The sequence below is a fragment of the Rattus rattus genome, chromosome 17 (genome assembly GCF_011064425.1).
Source record: "Rattus rattus isolate New Zealand chromosome 17, Rrattus_CSIRO_v1, whole genome shotgun sequence".
Classification (NCBI taxonomy): Eukaryota; Metazoa; Chordata; class Mammalia; order Rodentia; family Muridae; genus Rattus; species Rattus rattus.
Genome location: NC_046170.1, coordinates 928387 through 953232, shown reverse-complemented (window position 1 = coordinate 953232; position 24846 = coordinate 928387). Strand labels below are relative to the sequence as shown.

At 43.1% G+C, this 24846-nt stretch overlaps 2 protein-coding genes across 2 annotated transcripts in view; one reads left to right on the top strand and one right to left on the bottom strand.

Annotated features, from left to right (window-relative positions):
- Ogfod1 (2-oxoglutarate and iron dependent oxygenase domain containing 1) overlaps positions 1–5494 on the bottom strand; it is a 25796-nt gene extending 20302 nt beyond the window's left edge. Inside the window, exons 1-2 of the mRNA XM_032888092.1 lie at positions 5254–5494; positions 3553–3698 (exon numbers count right to left, since the gene is read on the bottom strand). Of these exons, the coding sequence (XP_032743983.1) occupies positions 3553–3698; positions 5254–5407 (300 nt within the window). The 5' untranslated portion in view covers positions 5408–5494. The remainder of the gene's footprint in view (positions 1–3552; positions 3699–5253) is intronic.
- On the top strand, positions 5082–24846 carry Nudt21 (nudix hydrolase 21). Its single transcript, XM_032888091.1, has 7 exons — positions 5082–5917; positions 9492–9692; positions 10353–10416; positions 13673–13762; positions 17723–17798; positions 19636–19750; positions 21672–24846. The coding sequence occupies exons 1-7, from the start codon at positions 5802–5804 to the stop codon at positions 21691–21693; spliced, it is 684 nt and encodes a 227-aa protein (XP_032743982.1). The 5' UTR covers positions 5082–5801; the 3' UTR covers positions 21694–24846.

The window sequence follows — 24846 nt, the reverse complement described above, 5'->3', positions numbered from 1 at the left end:
GTACCCTGAAAGGAGAGGAGAAACGTGTCCAGGAAGGAGTGCGAATGCTTGAGAGATGGAGGAATACCTGCCTTTGTAGCATAGTGTGTATGTTTCAGCCTCGTAAAAGGTCAAAGAACGCCAGGTGACGACAGTATTTACGAACGTGGAGGCGGAGAGTGTCTCAATAGGTATAGTTTTAGTGGAGCGGTAAAGTCAAAAGCGCAATAGAGTGTGCTGACAGGAGGGGAGTTAGAAGAACTGTGCCAGTGGTGTGATGTCACAGGCCTGGGCCCTCCCTACTCTGGGGGTACAGGCAGGAGGAGTGTCAGTTTGAGGGCTAGCCCTGGCGCTATCAAGAGACCTAGTCTCAAAACAAACAGATCACACCAAATCAAACTAACTTCAAAACAAGTGAGCGAACAAACAAAAAGCCAGGATGGATGCGGAAGGGGAAGTTAGCTCAAGAGCTTTTACATTTTCATTTGATTGAAAATCTTTTAATGAAAAAAAAAAAAGCCCATCGTGTTTCTGTTATTGTTGCTACTTTAAAGAAGTGAAGGAAGAAGGAAAAGTGTTGCTTCTAGAAGTGAAGGAAAAATGGATGTAGCAGGGGCTGGAGAGATGGCACAGTGGTTAAGAGAAATGACTGCTCTTCCAGAGGTCCTGAGTTCAAATCCCAGCAATCACATGGTGGCTTACAACCATTTGTAATGGGGTCTGATGCTCTCTTCTGGTGTGTCTGAAGTCAGCTACATTGTACTCATATATAATAAATAAATACCTCTTAAGAATGCTTTCTGGCCAGGCGGTGATGTCACGCACCTTTACTCCCAACCGTCAAGCAGGCTGATCTGTGTGACTTCGAGGCTAGTCTAGTCTAAAGAGTGAGTTCCAAGACAGCCAAGGTTACACAGAGAAACCCTATCTTGAAAACCAAACCAAACCAAACCAAACAAAAAAGAATACTTTCTGTTTGGGCTGGAGAGATGGCTCAGTGGTTAAGAGCACTGACTGCTCTTCCAGAGGACCCGAGTTCAATTCCCCAGCAACCACACGGTGGCTCACAACCATCTGTAATGGGATCCAGTGCCCTCGTCTGGTGTTCTGAAGACAGTGACAGTGTACTCACACATATAAAATAAATCTTAAAAAAAAAAAAAAAAAAAAAAAAGGACGTATAGCTTTCTATCCGTAAAACAGGAACAGTTGCATACTTCCCTCACAGGGCACTGACGAGAACTTCATGACTGAGACACTTGGGCTGTCCTAAAGTATTCACTTGGCAATGCTTAGAATAGACAGATATTACACGAATACTAATGGCAGGCGAATTAGGCCTTAGTTAGGGTTTTACTGCCATGAACAGACACCACGACTAAGGCAACTCTTATAAGGACAACATTTAATTGGGGCTAGCTTATAGGTTCAGAGATTCAGTCCATTATCATCAAAGCAGGAAGAATGGCAGCATCCAGGGAGGAACGGTGTTGGAGGAGCTGAGAGTTTTACATCTTCTTCTGAAGGCTGCTAGCAGAATACTGGCTTTCGGACAGCTAGGCTGAGGATCTTAAAGCCCACGCCCACACCCACAGTGCTATGCCTACTCAAAAGAGGCCACACCTACTCAAACAGGGCCACTGCCTGGGCTGAGCATACACAAACTATCACACATTACATGGTCAGAATAGGTCAGAGACCCAGTTAATTATCTGCTAAATTTATAGCACATGAAAAGAAGTATACAGGTAAAGAGATCCTGCCCCAAAGTGAGCAAGGTAAAAAGAGTTTATAATAGGCAATAGTTTTTCTCTCTCTCTCTTTTTTTTAATAATCCACTGTTGTTTTTGTTTTTATTTTTTTGCTCATTCCGATTTCATATTAACAAAATACTTTCTTTTGTCGAACGGCATCAAATAAAAATGATTCTGGGGTTGAAAGATAGCTCAGTCATTACAACGGTTGCCTGACAAGCACAAGGACTTAGGTTCAATCCCCAGAAGAAGAAGCTGGGTGGCAATGTGCTTACAAGTTCAGTGCTAAGCTCTTTGGTCAGCCAGCCTGGCCTGCTTGATGATGAGCTTCAGGCCAATAAGAAACTGATTCAAAATGAAGGTTGTTAGTGCCTGATAAAAGGCACATATGCACAGTTACATCGCTGTGCGCGCATGCACACACACACTCTCAATTTAGTAATTAGACATTGCTTAGGGTTGAAAAGTTGATACAATTATAACAGCAGGTAACTGTGGGTCTTCATTAACCCCATAAACTTTACTTGGATAAAAATATGATTTTCATTAGAATTTCTGAGCATTTCCTCATGTGAGTATTTAGGTTGGGTAATTCAATCCTACGTATGAGGTCTACAAATTGGAGTGGGGTAGGATCTGAGCGGATGGCCAGCTATAGTGTAAAAGAATAAGATGTTAGTCTCTCTCTTACTCCAGATAAAAGCAAAGGGGAAATGCAAAGAAAACAGAGATAATTCTTCATCTGCTTCCTCATTTTATTGTACATGTGTGCTTATCACGTGCTGTCCTTGGAGGTCAGAAAAGGGTGTTGAATTCCCTGGGGCTGGAGTTATAGATGGGTGGGGGCAACCATGAGGCTGCTGTGACTGGAAGGCAGGTCCTCTGAAAGAGCAGCCAGGGTGCTTAACTGCTGAGCCAGCTCTCCAGCCCCCTTTTGAATTTGCCAACCCTGATGGCCTAGAGAGTTTATGAGTGATCAATGTATTGAAGATGACTCCATACTGAGGGAACCAATTACTTGTACTTTTGTGCTAGACAGGCCTGTCTTCTAAGAGTAGAAAAACAACATTTTGATTTCAAGATGGCCCCTTCTGCTAAATTATACTGTCCACCAAAAAAGAATGGAAAATTGGGGGTGAAACTCAGTAGTAGAGTATGGGCTTAGTGTACTCGTAGTGTTGCGATCAAAACAGCACTCCTACTCTCCAAAGGAAAAACATAATTTTCCCTTCCTACTGGATATACTGCAATGTAGAATACTATAACTGCTATATATCAAGTCACAAAAGCAAAGACATGAACTCAAGAGTTTGAATGGCTATATATCTTTACCATGCCACTGCCCAAGTATATGCCATCCCTTTGTTTATGGCCCACTCGCTAGCTTGAAGCATTTCTGTCACTATCATCTCTACTACTGAAGACGTTAGAGGGCAGAACCTGTCAAAAGTCTCCCTTATAACCATCACAGCAATTAATACATAGTTAACACTCAGTAAGGTCATGTAAAGGAATGTTCAACAAGGCCAAGGTGAAGATGCTTGAAAGCAAACCTAATCTAGAACCTTGAGTCTAAATAAATAAATAAATAAATAGATAGATAGATAAATTGTATGGATGTATGTGTATCTGTCTGTGGGTGATTTTAGAGGTTCGTGAATCCCCTGATGTCTGTGCTAGGAACTGAACCTGGGTCCTCTGGAAGAGTAGTTACTGTTCTTAACCACTAAGCTACCTCTGCAGCCACCACTAGTGGATGATTTTATGGCTAAGGGATTTCTGAGGAGGAAGAACCAATGAATGTAATAGGAATAAATACCTGCTGGAACTTATATAAATCATTGTACTTTTCATGGAAGTCCAGGCTCAAGAGTTCTTTCTGAAGTCCTTCCAGGAAGTCTTGGCTTTGGATGAAGTTTGGGATCACACAGTGAAGAAAAGGATCCATGTCCAAGGCAATAGCTTCTGTTGGAAGGAAAATAGTACCCTGGTCTTTCCTCTCTTCTGTACGTTTGATCACCAAATAGTGTAACAGAATACAAAAAGAGACCATCATGAAGTTTTGGTAGCCTAATATGTAAAGCCTAAGATTCATGAAGAACTGTGCATTGCGTCATCGCTTTACTCATTCAAAACTACTGCTCTCAGATACTGTACCTCCATATTAGGCTTTAGTGAGTGGAAGGGACAACACCAATGGAAGCTCTTGGTTTTTGTTTTAAGTTATTTAGTTTACTGATTCTTGCATCAAATGCATTTTGATTCCTTTTAAAAAAAGATTTATTTATTCTATGTACATGAGTCACTCTCTACCACATTCTGTCACTCTCTACCACACCAGAAGAGGGCATCAAATCCCATTACAGATGTTGTGAGTCACCATGTAGTTACTGGGAATTGAACTCAGGACTTCTAGAACAGTCAGTGCTCTTAACCACCTCCTCAGCCCCACATTTTAGATTAACTCATTCTCTCCAGAGTGAAGTAAAACAAGAATAGCAAATTAAACAAGAGTAGCAAAACGGGCTGGTCATTTCTCTTTAATCCCACCCTTTCTTTCCCCAAGTTTCTGGGGGTGGGATGAATACAGTTTGAAAAAAAAAATCAGTTGGTTTTTAACTTCTTCTATTGATTTCGCTTCCACTAGATTATGAGTAACGATTGATACTCATAATCCTGACCTACTAAGAGCCCGACCCAGTGTTGTCTTACAAGCATTAATTCATTTACATTCTTTACAACGGAGGAACAGATAATACAGTCACTATGCCTATGCAACAGACAAGGAAACCGAGAAGTCCCTGAGCAGCCAGAGCCTGCATTTTATGAATCATCTTCTGTCTGCATCCTGAGCGCCCAAGGTTTGCCTCTTTAAACACTCAAATGAAACAAACAAACAACCGGCAAGTCTGGGAAAATTCAAGACGCACCCAGCAAGATTCACATTGTATAAGGTAATAACTTGTAGCTATGTCTGGAACGATGGTTCCTTTCGAGACATGCTCGTTTTGTGCGTCCCAAGGCATGTGAAAACTGGTTAAATCCAGGTGCTTGCTTTTCTGGCAGCTCTCAACACCAGCGTGGGTTAGATGGCCATGTAATTGCGGAGAGTGATCCTCGCTAGCTATTTACTAGTTCTCAGGGAAACATTTATGAATGTCTACAAGCATTAGTTTGTCAATCCTATCTTTCAGAAGGGGAGTACTATTAACAATTCCGTTTTATAAAAGAAGAAACTGACCCTTAAGCAAAGTTATATACATTGTCCATTGACGCACAATCAATCAACAGAGGGATTCTATCAGTGACCTCTGATTCTAGAATTCAACACCCAGTCCACATGTCTCCCACTTCCTCACACTGTCGGGAGCTTATATTTATTTTCCTCCCTAGGCTTGTCAAATCAAGCAGAATTTGGAATGAATCGAGCAGCAGTCGGCTCCGGGGTCGGAGGTGGTTGCGAAGCGATCCTCCCCACATCTCTTCTCACCGCCGCGCCTCCCTCACAGCACCCCATTACCGTGACTGAACGGCGTCCGGCAGCTCCAGGCCTCAGCCACCTGCTTCCTCAGGATTTCTTCAGTGACAGCGTCCGAAAATTCTGCCGCTACCTGCTTCTTTCCCTTCTTCATTGGCCGCGCTGGGCCGGGATCTGCCGGCCGTTTCCCGTTCATCTTCTCACCATGCACAGACTCACGCCGAGGAAGTCAGGACGCTACTTCCCTCCAGAAACTACAGTTCCCGAAGATCCTCTTTCCTTAGTTCCCGAGCATTGCCCAATGGAAAGGCACTAAAGCATGAGTAGGCGGAATCTATACACAAGTAACTAATGGGAGATCAAGATATTGCGTCACGCTGCCAGCAATTGGTCGAATGGTCGCGGGAATGCCTCCCAGCTTCCTGCCGCCGGAGCGTATTCACTTCCGGCGTGTGTTCCGCTCCTCTTGCTCTCGACTGTTAATGGCGGGCGGTGGCTGCTGAGCGGGACGCAGATAACCGCTGCCCGCCCCGCGGTCGTCTCCCCGGGCCCCCGTTTTCTACAAGTCCCCAGTGTCGGAGCTATTCAGCATGTCTGTGGTGCCGCCCAATCGCTCACAGACGGGCTGGCCCCGGGGGGTCAACCAATTCGGCAACAAGTACATCCAGCAAACCAAGCCCCTCACCCTGGAGCGCACCATTAACCTGTAAGTACGGCGCGGCCTCGGCCCGCAAGCCTCTTCCCGTGCGCCCTCTCTCACGCCGGATGCGGTGTTTCCCTTCCGGGACGCGCGCTTTCTTTCCCAGACCTGTTTCTCGACCCCGACTTGGTAGTTTTCCTATTTTAGATCGAGGCTCGTTCCCCCTTTTTCTTCATTCAGTCATGGTTAAAACCCACGTTTGCTTTGAATAATGTGTGTATTCTCAATCCGTTGCTGGTTGTTTCAACGCACACTATTTATTTGAATAACAATTTTGTAGGGTGTACATTCCTTTTACAATAAGTTTTCTGGATTTACCTCTAACAGCCTAGTTTTCTTCTTTAAATGTTGTGTAGTATTCCATCCAGTGACCACATTTTATTCATTTTCGCGCTGTTTGGTCTACCTTTTTGCATTTGTATGTCTTGTCTCCCAAAGTGACAGCATACAACATCCTCGCAGACTCCCAGTAGACCTAAGTTGGGAGTACACATTGTTGTCTGGTTGTACTTTGAGACGGTTGGAGGTACATGTTGCCCAGACAGCCTGTTTGCAGGCTGTTTCGTTTTCAACAAACCTTTTTCTTAAGCAAATGCTTGCGTTTCAGGATCACTCAAAACAGAATTTTGTTGTGGATTGGGGTACAGCTTGTATGGTGTTTGGTATCTCATTCCCAAGTGGGAGCTGATTCTAATGGGAAAAGGTGCCCAGTTTAGGCTGGTTATGTGTTTAAAAGGTGCAAGACATTGCTGATGGGGTGGGGGGGTTGGGTAAGTCATTTTAGTGTTTCTCAATTTCATATTCAAGTAAATAAACCTTTCCTCCTAAAACTGTGACGTGAAATTGAAAACTTCTTGAGCTCTCGAGAACTGTTTTACTATTGGTTTTGGCAAAACAAGTACTGGCCTGCAAACTTAGGTAATGAAATATAAAGTTTATAAAGTGTGGAAATAGTTGACAGTTGTGTCTATGCAAATTTACTTTTGTCCCAAAATACATGGTAGCACTTTTTTTTTTTTTTTTTCTTTTTCTTTTTTTTTTCGGAGCTGGGGACCGAACCCAGGGCCTTGCTTGCTAGGCAAGCGCTCTACCACTGAGCTAAATCCCCAACCCCCCATGGTAGCACTTTTAATTTTCTGTCACTTAAATGCTTATTAGACTCCCACAAAGTCGAGGAGGCAAGGGCTCTTTTGTAAAAAAAAAAAAAAAAAATGGATGAGCGCAGGAAGAGTTTACTGACTGGCAGTGGGCTTGCCTAGTGTGTGGAATGCCCCGGATTCTGTCTCCAGCATCTCAAAGTAAAAAATTGGAAGCGCAAGTCCTGTATGACTTCAATGATAAGCCAGAACCATGGGTCTTATTTAAACTTTCCTCGATTACCCGGTCTGTTCATTGGGTAGAGTTGTTGAAATAGATGTGCTGTCAGCAGGGTGTTTTGAAGGTTGAGTTTGTCACTTTTTACTTCCTATGTAAATGGAGTGCTACGAGGTAAGCTGTGCAGTGTGAGCTTGAGTTCACCTGGGTGAACTACCCACTAAGTGGGAAGTCAGTCTTTGTTTCTGCAGTCCATTCCCATTTAGGAGACATTGGATGGGTCGTGGCACACCACAGTGTGATGCACATGGCAGTTGTTTGGATACACACTCTACTTTGGGATGACCACAGTACGATGTGGAGAAGAGTATTCTCTTTGTGGGCTGCTGCTCAGATTGCACAGCTGGAAACTAACATTTCATTCCTTGAGGTCCTGGGATGGAGGAGGCAGCCTTTGCAATAGAAATGTGTTGTGGCTAGTCTCAATTCTTCCTAATGTGTGTTGGGAAAACCGAATGTTAACACATACGAAGCCTTGTACAGTCCATAAAGTTGTGTGCAGTAAGTCCCCCGAAAATGGTAGTTTTTATTATTTCAGAGGTACTTTATGTTTAGACTTTGACTTTGGGAATGAATGGTTTTCTTTTGGCTACCTTGATTTCCCTTCTCAAGAACAACTGAGGAAAGTATGTAGTTGTCTGTTATCGTCAAGAGTTTTTTGTGCATGTTGTACATGTGGGCTGTATGCATTCAAGCAGATATATGCAGTTGTGTATGTGGGGTGTATGTGCATGTATTCACAGCATTTGTGAATGTATGATGTGCCTGGGTGACAGCACACACGCATGGAAGTCAGGACAGTCTTCGGAGTCAGTCTCACCTCCTACCTTGTCTGAGAATAGGGTCTTGTTCGATCTGCTGCACCAGGTTACCTGACCCAGAAACTCCCAGGGAGTTTTCTGTCTGCTGTCCAGCTCGCTGTTGGAGCACTGAGATCTCAGGTGAGCCTACTACAGCCAGCTTTGCGTGGGCTCCGGAGGTTCAAGCTTAGGTACAGTTTGCACGTCAGGTGCTTTACACACAAGCCTCTCCCCAGCCCAGGTTTATAGAGTTCGCAGGTGTGCCTGCATATGCTCTCTCTCCAGCCCAGCCCTTCCCACTCTTGTGTTTGGAGACGTGGTCCATCACTGTCCTTGAACTTGCAGAGTAAGCAAGGCTGGTTGGCTGTTGAACTCCAAGTACAGCTGTCTTCACCTCTACAACAGTGGGACCACTTTGCTCAAGTGTGTGTGTGTGTGTGTGTGTGTGTGTGTGTGTGTGTGTGTGTGTGTGTGTGTGTGTGTGTGTGTGTTGGGTTTTCTTGTTTGTTTTGTTAGGTTGTAAATGTAATTCTGGGGGATTTTCTACCCTCCCCTCCCCTTTGCTCACAGGTAGTGACAAACAGTGCCTGCCTTATCCTGAATAAGAGGATTCAGTATTTTTATTAACAAGCTGCAGGCGCTATGCTGGGCAGATTCTGAGCTATTCTAATTCAGCTAGGCTGCCAGTGCCTGGCCACACGGTCTTTTGTCTGAATCTTAGTCTTGCCCTGGCTCATTCTGGTCCATGTGTGTCCTTGTGGCCGTGGTTACTCTTTCCACTGTCTTCCTCTCCATCTCCTCTATTGAGACCACAGACTGGGATCAGGAGTCCTGCCCTGTTCTCTTCTGCCCAGCTGATTGGCAGATGAGTTCCTTATTAACCCATCAGAGGTGATGGGAAACAGTTTTTACGTAACATTGAGACTGGAGATGCTTGACCATGCCATTGTCAGGACTGGTGTCTGGGCATAGAAATCAGTATCTGAGTACACAGTGCACAAAACCTCCCAACAGTGGGAGCTGGAGACTGAATTTAGGTCCAGGCTTGCTTGACAAGTCCTCTACTGACTTAGGAAGAAAGTTAGAAGTTAGGACTAGATTAGTCAGAGGAGCCAGGCTGGTACTTCTGGTATCAGTGCCAGGAGATGATTTAAAACCAGTACAGATAAGCACTTTGCTAGGCATTTCAGGGACCTTAGGGCAGTGCTGTCTGTGATTGACGCATGGAAGTTCTGGTTTCTGGAGTCAGGCAGCAGCAGAACTCTGATCTCTGCCATCTCCTAGCTGCTTAAGCTTTGCAGAGCTGGTCTTCTGAGCAGTGTGGTTCTGTATGTGTTGTTTTGAACTGTCCTGGTAATTAAATACGACCATTGGTTCTCCTGCTAATGCTTGCATTTGACTCACAGGTACCCACTTACCAACTATACTTTTGGTACAAAGGAGCCCCTCTATGAGAAGGACAGCTCTGTGGCGGCCAGATTTCAGCGCATGCGGGAAGAATTTGATAAGATTGGGATGAGAAGGACTGTAGAAGGGGTTCTGATCGTACACGAGCACCGCCTGCCCCACGTGCTACTGCTACAGCTGGGAACAACCTTCTTCAAACTGTAAGTGGTGTGGGAGATAATAGCCAGACAACCCGGGAAAATGACTCTTTAATGCAGCTTAAATTCAAGTCTAGCCTTTATTTACCTAAACAAATACTATGAAGGAGTCTTAAAAGAAGTCATGAGTTTTCTCCAGTCCAATGCTTATTTCCTTTCCAAGGAGCTAGATTAGACCAAACTCAGTTTCTCAAAGTAATGGGAATGTGACTGAATCCAGTTGTTTTCATGCAGCTTAACCACATGAGCCTGTAACTCTTTAAATGTTGACTTGCCCACTGGTCAGACTGTGCCAAAAAGAAAGGCCTCAAAATAAATTGATAGTCTTGAAAACTGTACCATCTTCAGATGTAAGAATGGAGTCTGTTCTCTGGGTATTTATTTGCTAAACTCTGTTAGCTCTAGCTTATCTTTGAGGAGGCTGTGATGGATGCTGGCCAGTGATTGTGCTCACTATCTATATATTAGTGTTGCTGTTTGAACTTAGGGTTGTATACAGTGGTCTGGTACTTAGCATTACAGATTCAACTTTCCAGCACATCCCCTACCGTAGGCCCTCATTTTGATTGCTTATCAGATGTCACTGGAATGGTGGTTATTATGTTCCTGCTGTTATCCCCAGATTGTATTAAATTGTAAGCTGAAATTCTTAACCTTTTACAGACCTGGCGGTGAACTTAACCCAGGAGAAGATGAAGTTGAAGGACTAAAACGCTTAATGACAGAGGTATTTTTCTGTTTAACCACTTGGACAATTTTATTGCCCATCTGAATACTTCCAACTTAATAGATAATGGAATTTTCATGTGTCTTGTAAAAATAAATTTAATTTGAGCAGTTAGTAGTAAGTAGAACTTAAATCTGAATTAGTATAAATTGTTTTCTGGAAAATAAACATGTCTATAATCTTAAGCTAAGACCCAAAGATTATCTTGAGTTCAAGACCATTTAAGTTACATAGTGAGTGCTAGGCTAGTTGGGCCACAGAGTGGGGCCCATTGCTAAACAAAACAAAACAAAACAAAAATGTTGATCGAACAATAATGCTGTTGCCATTTGGTAGAGGTTTAGAGGGACCCACTCACTTTTCCTCTGATTCTTCTGAAAACTACCAAAAAGTCAGGAGAAAGGTAATTTTTAAAGGTATAAATTCAGTAGTTTTATGGAATGCAAAATGAGACATTAACAGAAAGATAAAGCAGTAACTAAGTTAGAGAGAGCTGGAAGGCTGCTGGGCACACCGAAACAGACTTAGCAGAGACTGTAAGCTCACAGGAGGGCAGCCATTGTGCAGCATTGAAGAACAGAGACTGAGGAATTGCTGCTGCTGGTTCCAGGCCAGTTAGTGCACGCGTGTGCTGGACTGGCTGAATCTGTAAAGGTTATGTTGAGCTGCATTGTCTTTCCCAGTCTGTCCAGTTGAGCCAGGACTGACAGTTGACTGAGGCAGTAGGCACTGAATCAGCTAGCACTTAGCAGTAAAATGTTTAAGAGATGGGGAGAATATTTGAAAACTCTGATCTTCACTAGTAAGCAGTGTAGGAGTCAGGCCGTGAAGTGGGACTGAGAACAGAACAGTAGACCAGTACAGTTCCTGGCTGAGAGGATGGTACCGGGCAGAACGGAGGCTGCAGATTTCTGCTCTGAAGAGTGACCAGTCCTAGAAAACGAGGTGATTTCATTTGGATCTTACAAGGGGGCAGAGCTGTGTCAAAACTCTTGCACCTAGTGAGCAGATATATCACTGGCTTGTAAAGAAAGCTTTTTAAGAAAATGCAGTCTAAAAACACAAAAGGAATTCAGCCAAAACAGAAGCTAAATGAGTCACAGAAATAATGATTCTCTTGGAGTAATAGAGGAGCTGCTGTATCTGTGAAACAAGGGGCCGCTTAGAAGACTTTAGCAGGGCTGTTAGGATGGCTCAGTTAGTAAAGGTGCTTGTCAAAAGCTGGACTACCTGGGCTCTATCTCCAGAACCCACATACAGGAGGGAGAAAATTGACTCCACAGAGTTGTCCTATGACCTCTGGTACGCTCACAGTGCACACACTGTACAATAATAGAATTTTAAAAAGGAAATCAAGAAATGTCTCATCTCAGGAGCAATACAGGAAGTGCAGAACTCTGAAGCATGCCTTCGCACCTGCAGGACTATGACTGCTACACCAGCACTCTTACTGTAACTGCAAAGCAATGAGGAGAAAGTAGTCAGTTTAACTTTTGCAGAAAGCTCAAAACTATTACACCTTACACCGTTTCGCAGGAGACAGTAGAGAAAGCTTGCTTCCAAGATGAAGGCATAAGGCAGGAATAATGATATACTAATCAGAACATGAATGTCCAACACTGCAGGAGAAAGGCCAAAGCAGGCCTGGTGCTCAGCTGTGAACTGTGCAGACTGACAGGAAAGGGAAACCAGTCTGAGCTCCCAGATAGTGTGGGAATACATCTAGTGATAGCAAATGAAATGAGGATCGTTGTCCAGTTTAAGTATGGTTTACTAATTGTTCTTTTGTGAAGGTAGGCATTAATTTAAGCACTATTTAATCAGATACTGATAGTGGGCAGGTGGTGGGGCAAAGCATGAGTGAGCATTATAGCGTTAATACTTCCGTTTGACCTACAGTTGAGAGAGGCAGTCACGGTTCACATTAGCGCTGAGTCATATTGATTGCAGCATGATCCTTTCATATGATTTGATTTGCTATTAGAATGGCATTTTACTTCTGTTGTCTTCCTTGCCAGAATCTCAGCCTCACCGAGAAAGACTAATCAAAATCTTGACTAGTATTTCTCAAAACTGTCAAGATCATCGAGTATGATATATATTTTATATGATAGATGAGATCCTGGACCTGAAAAGAGAATATCTTTTCAGGTACAGAAATTAAAGATGCCCAAAACTGTATGGGTTTCTTTGGTATAGCATTATTCATTAGTTTAACAGCTGTGTTATACTGATGCAAGATCATCATAGTCGGGGAAAGGTGTAGGAGTCATGGGAGTTTCTGGCCTTTCTTAATTTGTAAAACTATTCTAAAGCAGTTGGGAAAAAAGGGTTAAACATAGAGACAAATACTGGGGAAAAACTAGGAGCTGAGTCTTGTAGCCAGTTGGAGTGGGTGAGACAGCGTAGGGGATTGCTTCTTGTTCTGACCTTTATAATACTGTTTTCGGCCAGTGAAATGGGTATAGCATAACTGTTTAATGAGTTATTTATGTGTGTGGGCATTTGTCTGCATGTGTTAGTGCAGCAGTTGTGTGCTTGGTGCCCTCAGGGGTCAGAAAGATGGGGTTGGGTTCCTAGAACTGAAGGCACAGACTGTTGTGAGCCCCGTGGGTGCTGGGAACTGAACCCAAGCCCTCTGGTAGAGCAGTCAGTGCTCTTAATCACTGAGCCATCTCTCCACCTGAGTCTAACTTGATCGAAATAAGTTCATTGTTATGATTCAAGAGTGATAATGGAATTTTGTGAAAATGGAATCTTTCCATTTTTGTAACTTTAGGTATATGATTCGTAGAAATTGTAGTTGATTTTAGAAAACCGCTCGTATACTATTTGGCTGATGTTGATAAATGCTCACCTTTGGTTTTCCATGTATAGCCAGAACAAAAGAACAGGTCTTTTGCAGACAAGGTCTCACTACATAGCCTTGGCTAGCCTGTAGCTTGCTATGTAGACCTTGAACTCAGCAGAGATCCACCTGCCTCTGCCTCTGTGCCTCTCTGCTCCTCTGCCTCTCTGCTCCTCTGCCCCTCTGCGTCTGGGTTTTTTTTTGATAAGTCGATGCTAGATTTTTAAGCTAATCTTGTAGTTTTCGACAGTGTGGAATGGGTATTAACTTGTAGAGAGGGAATCTATGGGGAAAACACTGGCTGACAGATGTCTCTGTTCGGAGTGTCACTGAAAATAGTCTCTACCAGCAAAGGGAACTCTCAGGCGTGAGTATTCATTCATATACTTACTATACTACTTTGCACAGATACTGGGTCGTCAAGATGGAGTCCTGCAAGACTGGGTCATCGATGACTGCATTGGGAACTGGTGGAGACCAAATTTTGAACCTCCTCAGGTCAGTGTTCAGTTGTGTTTGCCAGGCATTGGTAAAGCAGAAAACTCACCTAATTCAAGATATTTAAAGAAGTGATCAGGCCTTGTAAGGTTGCTCAAAGGTTTTGTACCAAACCTCATGACCCAAATTTGATCCCTGGAACTCACATGTTAGAAGGAGAGGACAAATGTCGTGGCATCTACACGCATGTGTGCACACGCGCACCGTGAAAACAGGCTGTCTTGTGTTTCAGTTGCCAATAGCATCCTTGTTTTATTGAATGAGTGCTCTTTCTCCTAAATGTTTCATAGGTTGATAAATCAGTTGATTGGATTCAGGCTCAACTAACGGGGCAAAGGGAACAAACAGGGCAAGCTGGTTTATTGTTGCTGTGCAGCACGTTACAGGTTGAGCATTCCTAATGCAAAAATCTGAGATCCAGGGGCTTTGGTCGACATAATACTTAAAAAGTTGTGGCTCTTATGATTTTGGACTTTGGAGTTAGATATTCATGAATATAAATATTCCAGAGTTTACCAAACTCCAAAATCTGAAGCTCTTTGATCCTTTGCATTTCTGTATTTCCAAATTTAGTAGCCTAAGACAATAGATATTTATTATCTTGGAATTATCAGAGAATTTTCAGATTCTGCATCAAAAGTCAAGAGTGGGGCAGGGATCTAGTCCCTAGTTCGTGTGGAAGCAGACCTCCTTGGCTATTAGACTGGTCTTCAGTTTGCCAGTTGCTGCCATAGGGCTTCCCTCAGCTCCTTGTCATCTTGGGAGGGTAACTTCCTCTAGAACCGCAGCCTTATTTCGAACATGTACTTGACGAGGAGGATATAAGAAATGATGGCAAGCTGTGGCCAGTTAGCTTCCTGGTCTTGGCAGTGACATACACTCGCTTCTGTATTCTATTCAGAGCCTTCTGGTACATAGTGGGAGAGTCTACAAAGGTGTGAATGCAGATGACCTGGATGACTGGGGCCTCCATAGGTAGTGGTCTGTTCTTCTATACTATTTGATTGGTCTACTGGCTTCGTTTATGTGTCAACTTGACACAACTCTTGAATTATCACAGAGAAAGGAGTCTCACTTGAGGAAATACCTCCATGAGATCCAGCTGTAAGACATTTTCTCAATTAGTGATCAGAGGTGGAAGGGCTAAGCCCATTGTGAGTGGAGACATCCCTGGGCTGGTGGTCCTGGGTTCTATAAGAAAGCAAGCTGAGCAAGCCAGGGGAAAGCAGTCCAGAAAGCAGCATCCTCCATGGCTTCTGCATCAGCTCCTGCTTCCAAGTTCCTGCCCTGTGTGAGTTCCTGTCCTGACTTCCTTTGGTGATGAACAGCAATGTGGGAAGTGTAAGCTGAATAAACCCTTTCCTTCCTACCTTGCTTCTTGGTCATAGTGTTTCATTGCAGCAATAGAAACCCTGACTAAGAAGTTGGTTTTCATGATGTTAATGTTAACAGGTCACTGTTGATAATTTCCTACAGTCCTGAAGTCTCCAGAGATTGTGTGTGTGTGTGTGTGTGTGTTTACACAGAGAACCTCATCAATTACTTGGTTACTCTGGAGTGTACAGTTCTGTAGGAAGTAATAGATGCTGCTTTTCCTTTCCTTAAGTTTTCAGAAGAAGGTGGCATTCATCCTTCCAGCATGTGCTATGGAATGGAAAGGACAGGTGTGGTAAAGACTGAGACGTGAGACAGGAAGTAGTAAAGGATAGGGAGAGGGGCCTAGAAGTAGCGGTCGTTAAAAAGAAAAAGAGGTGTGCATGGTGGTGCATACCTCTAACCTCATCATTCTGGAGGTAGAGGCAAAAAGTTTATGGCCAACCTTAGCTATATACTGAGCCCTGTCTCAAAAAAAAACAAGCAAACACCCCACATAATAGTATTGACCTTACTGTAACTGTAAACAGCTAGATTAATATTACCAAGGACTGTCTAGGAACCATATTGAATGTCCCTCTGAATTGTCTGTCAGGAACATGGAAACCCAGGGACTCCTGTCCCTGTTGAATGAATTTCTCTATAATTTCATGAGTTGAGAAACTTTGCAGACTCCAGAAAGGCTTGGCCTGCCCTAACATCTGTGGGAGAGTGAGATTCTTAGATGGGGTGTGAACACGTTATTAGAATGTTGGTATAACTGTGTGGACTCAAGTGTATTTAATGTGTTTAAGTCCACTGTAATGACTGATAATGTTATTGATGCTCAGATTTTCATATTTTGGCAAGTATCTTAAAGTTGGGTCTTACATTCTCTGGACAGATCAAAAGCCCTATTATTGGAGAGCTTCTTTTCATAACAGTGTGTTCCAGGTCAAGTGTTACACAATATTGGCCAGGCAGAAGATGTTCTGCCCTCCTGACTGTCTGGTGTAGCTGAGGATAAGTACACAGGGCTCTGTGGACACTGGTGTTCCTGAGAATTGCCACAACACATCTGTGACCTGGCTTTAGGAAGCAAAGCTTCACCATACACAAATGGTGAAGTTGCTATTTCAAAGATGCGTGTAACAGTTACCGTAAACAGGCTTTGGTTTCTTGGACATTTCTTGACCTAATTGGAAGTAAAGTGCTCAGGGGTAACTCAGAAGAGTCCATGCTGCTTACTGAACACCTTCCTTATCTCCTGTACTGTATGGCTCTGTGGTGTTCCTTTACTTCACTGGAGTGGAAGACTGGCCCTGAAGTATGGACGTGAGAGAAGGGCTGGGTGTTTAGTTGGCTTTAGTCCATTTTCATTGTGTGTCACTGTGGAAAGGTACAGCATTACTTCTTGTCTCTGTCTTTTCAGATGAACCTTACCAGCATCGCTGTTAAGAGCAGAATTGGAGAGCACCCTTTTAGAAAGGGGAAGCAGCAAATAGGACATTTATTTTGTGCTGCCGTGATTTGTTGAATGTGAACACGTAGCACATACTGTAGATCTGGGTTTTAAGATAGATCTCCAAAACCTGGGATAGTTCCTCGAGCTCGTTTGTCCTTAGGGGCAGTGCTGGTGTATAACTGTCCTAACTTGAGTGATGGTTGGGGCCAGTGAGGGGGAGAGAACAGGAGGTAAGCAGTAGGCTTTTGTGACGAATGAAGATGGGAGAGATCACTTGCAGTGGGGCTTCGCTACACTGCACAGTCTGGCAAAGGTACTAGCTTCTTTTTTTTAATAATTATTTTCATTTTATGCGCTTTGGTGTTTTGCCTACAAGTATGTCTGTGTGAGGGTGCTGGATCCTGGAGTCACAGACAGTTGTGAGCTGCCATTGGATGCTGGGAACTGAACCCAGGTCCTTTGGAAGGAGCAATCGGTGTTCCTAACTGCCAAGCCTTCTCTCCAGCCCCGGGTAGTTTTGAAAGTTTCTATATAAAGTGAGTGGGAATTAGACCTCACCCCCAACTTACCAGCTTGCTCTCAGGCAGTCGTTTCTCTAGTTCTTTGTGTCCTTTTACGTTTCCTAAGTATTGTCTCATTTCACCCAGCAGTTAGACTGCGCGGCTGGCAGAGCTCCACTCGGCTCATTTTCATTCTTAAAGTCTGCTATGTGTATGGGAGGTAGGAAGAGGGCAAAGAGCATCCTGTCGGATACCTCAGAGGCTTTAAAGTTCTCATGGAGGAAACATGACCATACAGGATTCTAGAGTGCAGTAACAAGTTGCAGGAGCAACTTATCTTAAAACCAAAAGTTCATTATGTCGTAAATTTCCCTAGCCATACATTCTTTGCTGTACTTAAACAGCTGATGGGTTTACTATTTATTATGTGTGTGAAAGCACTTACTTTATCTGTTAGAGACGACACAGGCACACCTGTAGAGAACTAAGTGAGGTCATCGGGTAGTCATTACAGTGTGACTGAGTTAGCATATGAGGGTAGTTGAGCTGTGTCTGTAGTTGGAAGAACCTGATAGTTAACACATGAGGCGTTAAGAATAGTGATGCTTGAAAGCTACAAGTTACTCTCACTTTCTGTTTTAGTACCCGTATATTCCTGCACATATAACAAAGCCCAAGGAACATAAGAAGTTGTTTCTGGTTCAGCTTCAAGAGAAAGGTAAGGCACTTGACGGGCAGGCAGCCGTCTAGAAGCTCTTGCAGTGTTGTGAGGGTCTCCGCTTGTCTCTTCCAGGTTTCTTGAGTAGCTTTAGGGTCACTGAATCACCTTGTTTCTCTCTGTGCCACTCATGGTGTAGGGGGAGTGAAATCGAACTAGAGCGTAAAATAAACAATTATCATAGTTGTTGAGCTGTTATTACTGATTTTCCCATTGTGGTAAGGTGAAGACCTTGAGATTGGAGGTTGTCTTTTTACAGTCTTCAGACCTGCCATATTTCAACAAGTAACTGTTCCCTTTCCAGCCTCCCATCCCTAAGCCCCACGCCCACCCCTCTACCTCAAGAACAAAGACTGAAACTCCAAGATCTCATGTAACCTACACTGTCCTTGAACTCCTGATCTTAATGCCTCTGTTTCTCCAGAGCTGGGATTACAGGCTTTCATTGCTACTCAGGTTCTTGCTATGTAGCCTAAGCTTGTCTCCAGCACGTCCATATGTGCGTGCTTTCGTATGTGCATGCATGCATGCATACATGAGGGCATGTGCACATGGGTGTGGGTGTGGGAACTAAACTCCAGTCCTCTGGAGGAATAGCAACTGCTCTTAAGTGCCGAGTTGTTGTTCAGCCTGCCTATCGCCTTTCCTCCCTCCTCCTCCCTCCTCCCTCCTTCCCTCCCTCCTTCCTCCCTCCTCCTCCTTCCTCCCTCCCTCCTCCTTCCCTCCCCTGACTGTGAGTGTCCTTAAGAGGCTTCTTATTCCTGTAGCTCACCAATTAGGTTAAACTGGCTGACCACCTGTCTCTGCTTGTACCAGCATCAGGATTACAAGTACACATTATATAGCTTGGGAATTGAACTCTGTTCCTCATGCTTGGAAGGCAAGCCTCCAAATCTTGATTCTCCTGTTTCAGCCTCTTGAGTGCTGGAATTGTCACAGTGCCTGGCTCCATTTCTTACAGTAGCTTTATAGGAGAATTAAAAATTAAGTTATAAACCCAAGGCAATTTTCATTTTGCTTTTTAAAGTTGTTTATGGCATTTCTTTCTTGAGAGGCTGTTTCAAATATATGTCTTTAATCTCTAGATGACACAGACAACCCAAGGTGAGTAATAAGAATTGTCTTTTTCCTTAAAAGTTTTTCTCCGAGCTGGGGAGATCGCTCAGCAGGTAAATTGCTCACTGCGGTCATCAGAACCTGAGTTCGGTTCTTCAGCACCCATGTAAAAAGATGAGCATGGTGGTGTACCTCTGTACCCTACACCAGTAAGCAGAGAGACAGGTGGCATCTGGGAATTCTCTGGCCAGCCAGGCTAGCCAACAGTGAGCTCCACCTTCACTGAGAAACTTTCAAAAAATAAGGTGGCGGGAGGAACTTTGGGCCAGGTGTGCTAGTACACACTTTTATTCTTAGCACGCAGAGGCAGAGGCAGAGGCAGAGGCAGAGGCAGAGGCAGAGGCAGAGGCAGAAGCAGAAGCAGAGGCAGACACAGTCGCAGACGCAGAGGCAGAGACAGAGAAGCAGAGGCAGAGGCAGAGGCAGAGGCAGAGAGGCAGAGGCAGGCAGATCTTTAAATTCAAGGCCAGCCTGGTCTACAGAGCAGGTTCTGGGATAGCCAAGGCTACACAGAAACTCTGCCTCAAAAAACAACAAAAAACCAAAAAAATCCAGGGGGAAATAGGGGTATCGAGGAAAAGCCTCTAGCTTGTCCTGCACATGTGCCTGCACGGGTGAACATACATGTCAAAGCTTTTCTCAAGTGTAAAATTGTTGACTAATTATGAACTGGGAGTAAAAATTACATGAAGGATTAAAGAAACTGAACACTGTTTTGTAGCCTTGTTTGCGGTCCCTAAAAATTACAAGCTGGTAGCTGCACCGTTGTTTGAACTGTACGACAATGCGCCGGGATACGGACCCATCATTTCTAGTCTTCCTCAGCTGTTGAGCAGGTATGGAAGACTGAACGTTTCTGACGGGACTGTGTAAAATGTCAGGTAAAGACATTCGGAGCCACTTGAGAAGCACAAATTTTAGGGCATAAGGAATATAAAGACAATTAATGTAATTTTACATTGTATGTAATCAATAGATTAAAATATGCTTAAAAGTACCTGAAGACAGATTACTGCATGCAGTTCTCACATGGAACTGTGCTTCCTCAGATCTGGTGTCTCATCAGAGAAGAGATGGTAGAATAGTCAATATTTAAAATACAGAGTAGCGGTCTGTATAAAAATGGACAGTCACCGGGCATAGTAGTGCACTCTTTGATCTCAGCACTCAGGAAGCAGAGGCAGGTGGATCTCTGTGAGTTTTTACTGGTCTGCAAAGCAAGTCCAGGACAACCAGGGCATGTTACACAGGGAGACCTTGTCTCAAAAAAGAAAAAGAAGAAGAGAAAAGAAAAGGGGTGTGTGTATGGGAAAGAAGAGAAAAGAAAGGGGTGTGTGTGGGATATTCAGATCTTTTAGTGTGATTTATCATTCATTTTTGGAACTTACTGCACTTAGGTCTGAATTGGCAAATGGTATATGGAGTCCGATTTTTTTTTTTTTTTTTTTTTTTTAAACACGACAGGGTATCTCTACATAGCCCTGGCTATCCTGGAACTCACTGTGTAGACCAGGCTGGCTGAGAAACTAGAGATCTGCCTGCCTCTTCTGGGAGTGCTGGGATCAAAAGTGTGTACCACTATGCCCCATTTGAGTATGCATTTTCTAAATTGATTTTTATTAGTTTAGTTTCTTAATGCCAACAATAAGGAAGAACTGCAGATAAGTTTATTATGAGGTCAGACATGGTAGTTGTACTGTGAGTTCATAGCCAGCCTGTTCTACATAATAAGTTCTAGGCCAGCCAGGGATATGTAGTGAGACCCTGTGTCGAGCAACAGAGGAATCTGGATTGTGTGCTGGAGAGGTGGTTTAGTGATTAAGAGTGTGTATCGCTTTTGCATAGATCTGAGTTTAGTTCCTAGCACTTACTGAGCAGTTCACAGCTGCCTCATGCCTCTGGTACCTGTGCTCACATGTGTGTGCACATGCACTTTGCACTTTTGTGCTTGTGCTCTCTCTGGTGTGGGTGTGTGATTGACAAAATCTTTTGGATCGTGTGGTTTTAGATTTGAATCCCACTCTTTTATGATTTGTTTTTATTTTATGTGCACTGTGTGTTGCTGCACGTATGTTTATATGAGGGCGTCAGACCCCTGGAACTCGAGCTACAGAGAGTTGTGAGCTGCTCTGTGGGTGCTGAGAATGAACCTGGTCCTCTGAAGAGAAGCCAGTGCTCTTAACCCCTTGTCTCTAGTCCCTTTCAGTACTTGCTAAGACTTGAAATAAACTCTTACTCACTTGTTGCCATATACTTCATATGCAAATGAGGATGGTAGTTTCTTCCTAGGACTGACTGTAGGGAGCCAAGTCAGAGAGCACATACAAAGAACACAGTACTTGGAAGTACTTACCACATGCTAGTTTATCAGCACCCTAGTCATGGTTGCTTCTATGGAAGCTTGCAAGCCTTTTTACTTTGTCACTAATCCATTTTTCTTTTGTTTCTTTACTTTGGCTTCTTGCTGTATCGTGTGCACGTAACATGTGTGCACAGAGCAAAGGACAAAGGACAAATAAGAACTTTTTTGCCTTCAAGGAACTTTGTATAATTCATAGTTAACCAAATTTACACTCTTACTGTTTCTCAGCTGCACTTCTGTAATATATAAGTATGACCAGTGAGATCACTCGTCTTAATGTACAAATGCCAAACATGTCAGGAGGGGAGAAATGGCCAGGTAATTTCCTTGTTTAAGGTAGAAACTGTATAACTAATACTGTTTTTAATAAAAGTTTTCTGTTTTTTAAAATGCAGGTTTAATTTTATATACAACTGAACTTCTCCTGTACACAGAAGTAAAAGAAGCCGTCTCTGTGAGCACAGCTTACACATGTAGAAGAATAACTGTAGAACAAGTTTTGGTTTTCTCTTGTTCCCTAAATTGCTACCACCTTCCTGTTTGAAGAGTAAAATTAATATGAACTAGATAGTGGTATAAACATGTGACAGTGTTCATTAACTTTTGGTTCTTATACATTTTTTTTGTACATTAAAAAAAGTGAATTTCTTATTTGTATTTTTTTTTTTTTTAAGTTTCTCATTAAACTCTGAAAAGTCTTATAGCTGAGGATCCTTTTTTCCCTGCTTCAGTCTGGGGGATGTTAAAACATGATCATGGTTAGATAAGGGGAGATTGTGGGCCTCCTGCTCCAGTAGTGTTGTAAGCATATGGTCCTAGACTGTTACAAGTGTTTGTCATGAGGACTTTCCATTACTCTGGGGAATTAAATTAATCTGATTCAGTCCAAGGTGCAATGTGTACCAAACTACACTGTTACAAAGACTCCCCAGTATTTTTTCTGATGAGTATATTTTATAACTCTCTAGGCCTTACTTTATAAGTCAAGACATTAAACATTTGGGAAACCATTAAGAATAGGTTAGCAGAGAAACCATTGGGATTGGTATAAAAGTCTGTCTACAACTCATGGCAGTATTTTGCTTCGTGTAATGGGATAGTGATTGTTTGCTGTGAAATTGCTTCTTACTGAGTGAGCCATGCAGAATTACATGAGATTACAGAGTTAACACTTGTGGGAATCTGAGGTGATGTATGCATAATGATAAAAATCATGATTTTAGAAAGCAGCAAAGCTTTTCTAAGTACTTTAGAATAGGCTGGGTGTGGTGGTACACGCCTGTAATCCCGGCACCAGGGTACCTAAAGCTGGAGGACCAGGACTCTGTAGCTGAGATACTTAGCAAGTCCCTACCTCAAAAATAATAGAAACAAAGAATAGTCTGAATCAACTGGATTGTAGAGGTCAGGACAGGGTTTGTCAGCCTAAGGAAAACAGCAACTTTAAACTTTATACTGCCTGTGCAGTCAGGATGAAATTATGGGAGTAACGTTTTAAGACAAAGATGGTTGAGAGTGGAGGCACATATCTTTGATCCCAGCACTCCAGAGGTGAAGGCAAGCAGATCTCCCAAGTTCCAGGCCAGCTATGGGGACATAGTGATGCCCTACCTCAACAAAGGACTGGAGAGTTGTTCTTGCATAGGGCTTGGACTTGGTTCTAAGCACCCACGTGGTGGCTCACAGCCATCTGTAATTCCCGTTCCAGAGGATCTGACACTGACCTTGGGCACCAGGTATTCATGTGGTACATATACTTACATGAAGGCAAACATTCATTAAAACAATCTGAAAAAAATGGGTAAAGGACTTGGCTGATTGTGTCATTGTGGTCGCCATAGTTGCCTTATCACAGTCTTGTTGGCTGTAGGCTCAATGTAGTGAAAGAAAAGTTACACAAGAGGTAGCCAGTTTAACTTTTTAATAGGCAGAAATAAGCTTGGTTAGTTCCTACACTTTTATGCTGTCTAACACAAGGTATGTGTCCTAGATATTGGGCAAAAGCAAATGTAAATATTTTCTTCCCATTTAGCTTTGACAATTAGGTCAAGAGTGGTTGAGGAATTAAACCCATTTAAGTTTATTTAGAGTCATCTGCAATGTCTAACCATGCCCAGACTTGGTAAGCACTAGTCTTCATGACCAAGAGTGACAACTGTTGTCCTCTGAAAAGCCACTAGTTCCTTGAATATTCTTCTCATCCGGGAGCCAACAGTTTTGCCCTAGTCTTTTATGTAAGCACATTCCTATTTAGCATGGGCTCATTAAGAGTCTAGCTAGTCCTTCAGACTGGGGAGGGTACACGTGGAGCTACGTTGACTAGGCTCTCTGTACTGTTGGGCCCCCGGATTCAGGTGGGAAAGTGGAGAGGGGTGAATGTCCTATCAGAGGTTAAGAGTGCTGTCAGAAAGCAGTGCTTGAAGAGTCAATTCTGATTGCAACTTAAGCTATGACTCAAAGTCTTTGAACTGTAATGCTTGAGCCAGTCATTCATATTCCGAGACCTTTGATTTAAGTTACCTGCTGTTCTAACCATGGCAAGTGGGTGCTGGGAATCCAGATTCCTGTCCCTGAAGAGCAGCCAGCAGTCAGTGCTCTTAAAGGCTGAGCCAAGTCTCCAGACCCTCCTGGTTCTTTAAGGTGGTCCATAAGATGTTGAGAGTCTAGTGGCTATTATCTCTCAAGGGCACCTTACCTGGTTCCTGCCTGGTGATCTGTCCCAAGCTGTGGCTTTTATCTGCTCAGTTCTCTTGGCTTTGGTCTGTCTTATCCAATGTACCAATGGGTACATTGAACTTGCTGTTCTGGAATCCAAGTTGGCTGCAAGTTTATGACAGTGACATATTTGTGCCTTCAGCTCCCCAGACTTAAGAGCTTTTTACTAATTCTTAGTGTTTGGAACTGTATGTGGGTTGCTGACTGCTGCAGAGAATTTTCAGTTTTAAAGAAGCTTAGCTTCTGTAGCTTAATATTAGATTTTCCAACACATTCCACTTGTTTTCTGTCACTTACATGGGTTAGACTGGACTCACTTGAGTTTGCCTCTGTTTAAATACAAGCTGGAAAATTGATCTGGAGCCATTAAATTTACCTGTTAGCTCATATAACACATATGGCTATTTTGAGGGGGAAAAAAAACCAACCAAATATATCAAGATTAAGCCAGTTAAGTCCACTTTGTATTTTAGTGAGGAATTAAGGCTAGAGCTAAGTTAGAGGAAATACAGAAATTAAACTGCTCCATCGAGAGAAGAGCAATCTGTTGAGAAGCAAAACCTTTGGCTAGGGCTGCTGCTCAATGGGAGAGGCTTGCCTAGAAAGCTCTGTGTTCAATCCATGTGTCCGCCAAACAGAAAAGTTGGTTATTATGCTCATGTATGGTATACAAGCACCATTTATAGTTGTGGCTTTGAGAACTTAAACCTGGTCTGTTTATAGGATTGTATACAGAAACTGGAGTTTTGGGTTATGTTTTTTATATTTGTAAAGCAAAAGTTTGATCAAAATGATCATTGTTCTTTTTAAAAACTTTATTTCACTGTTATTTCAATAAAAACATTTAAAACTGAA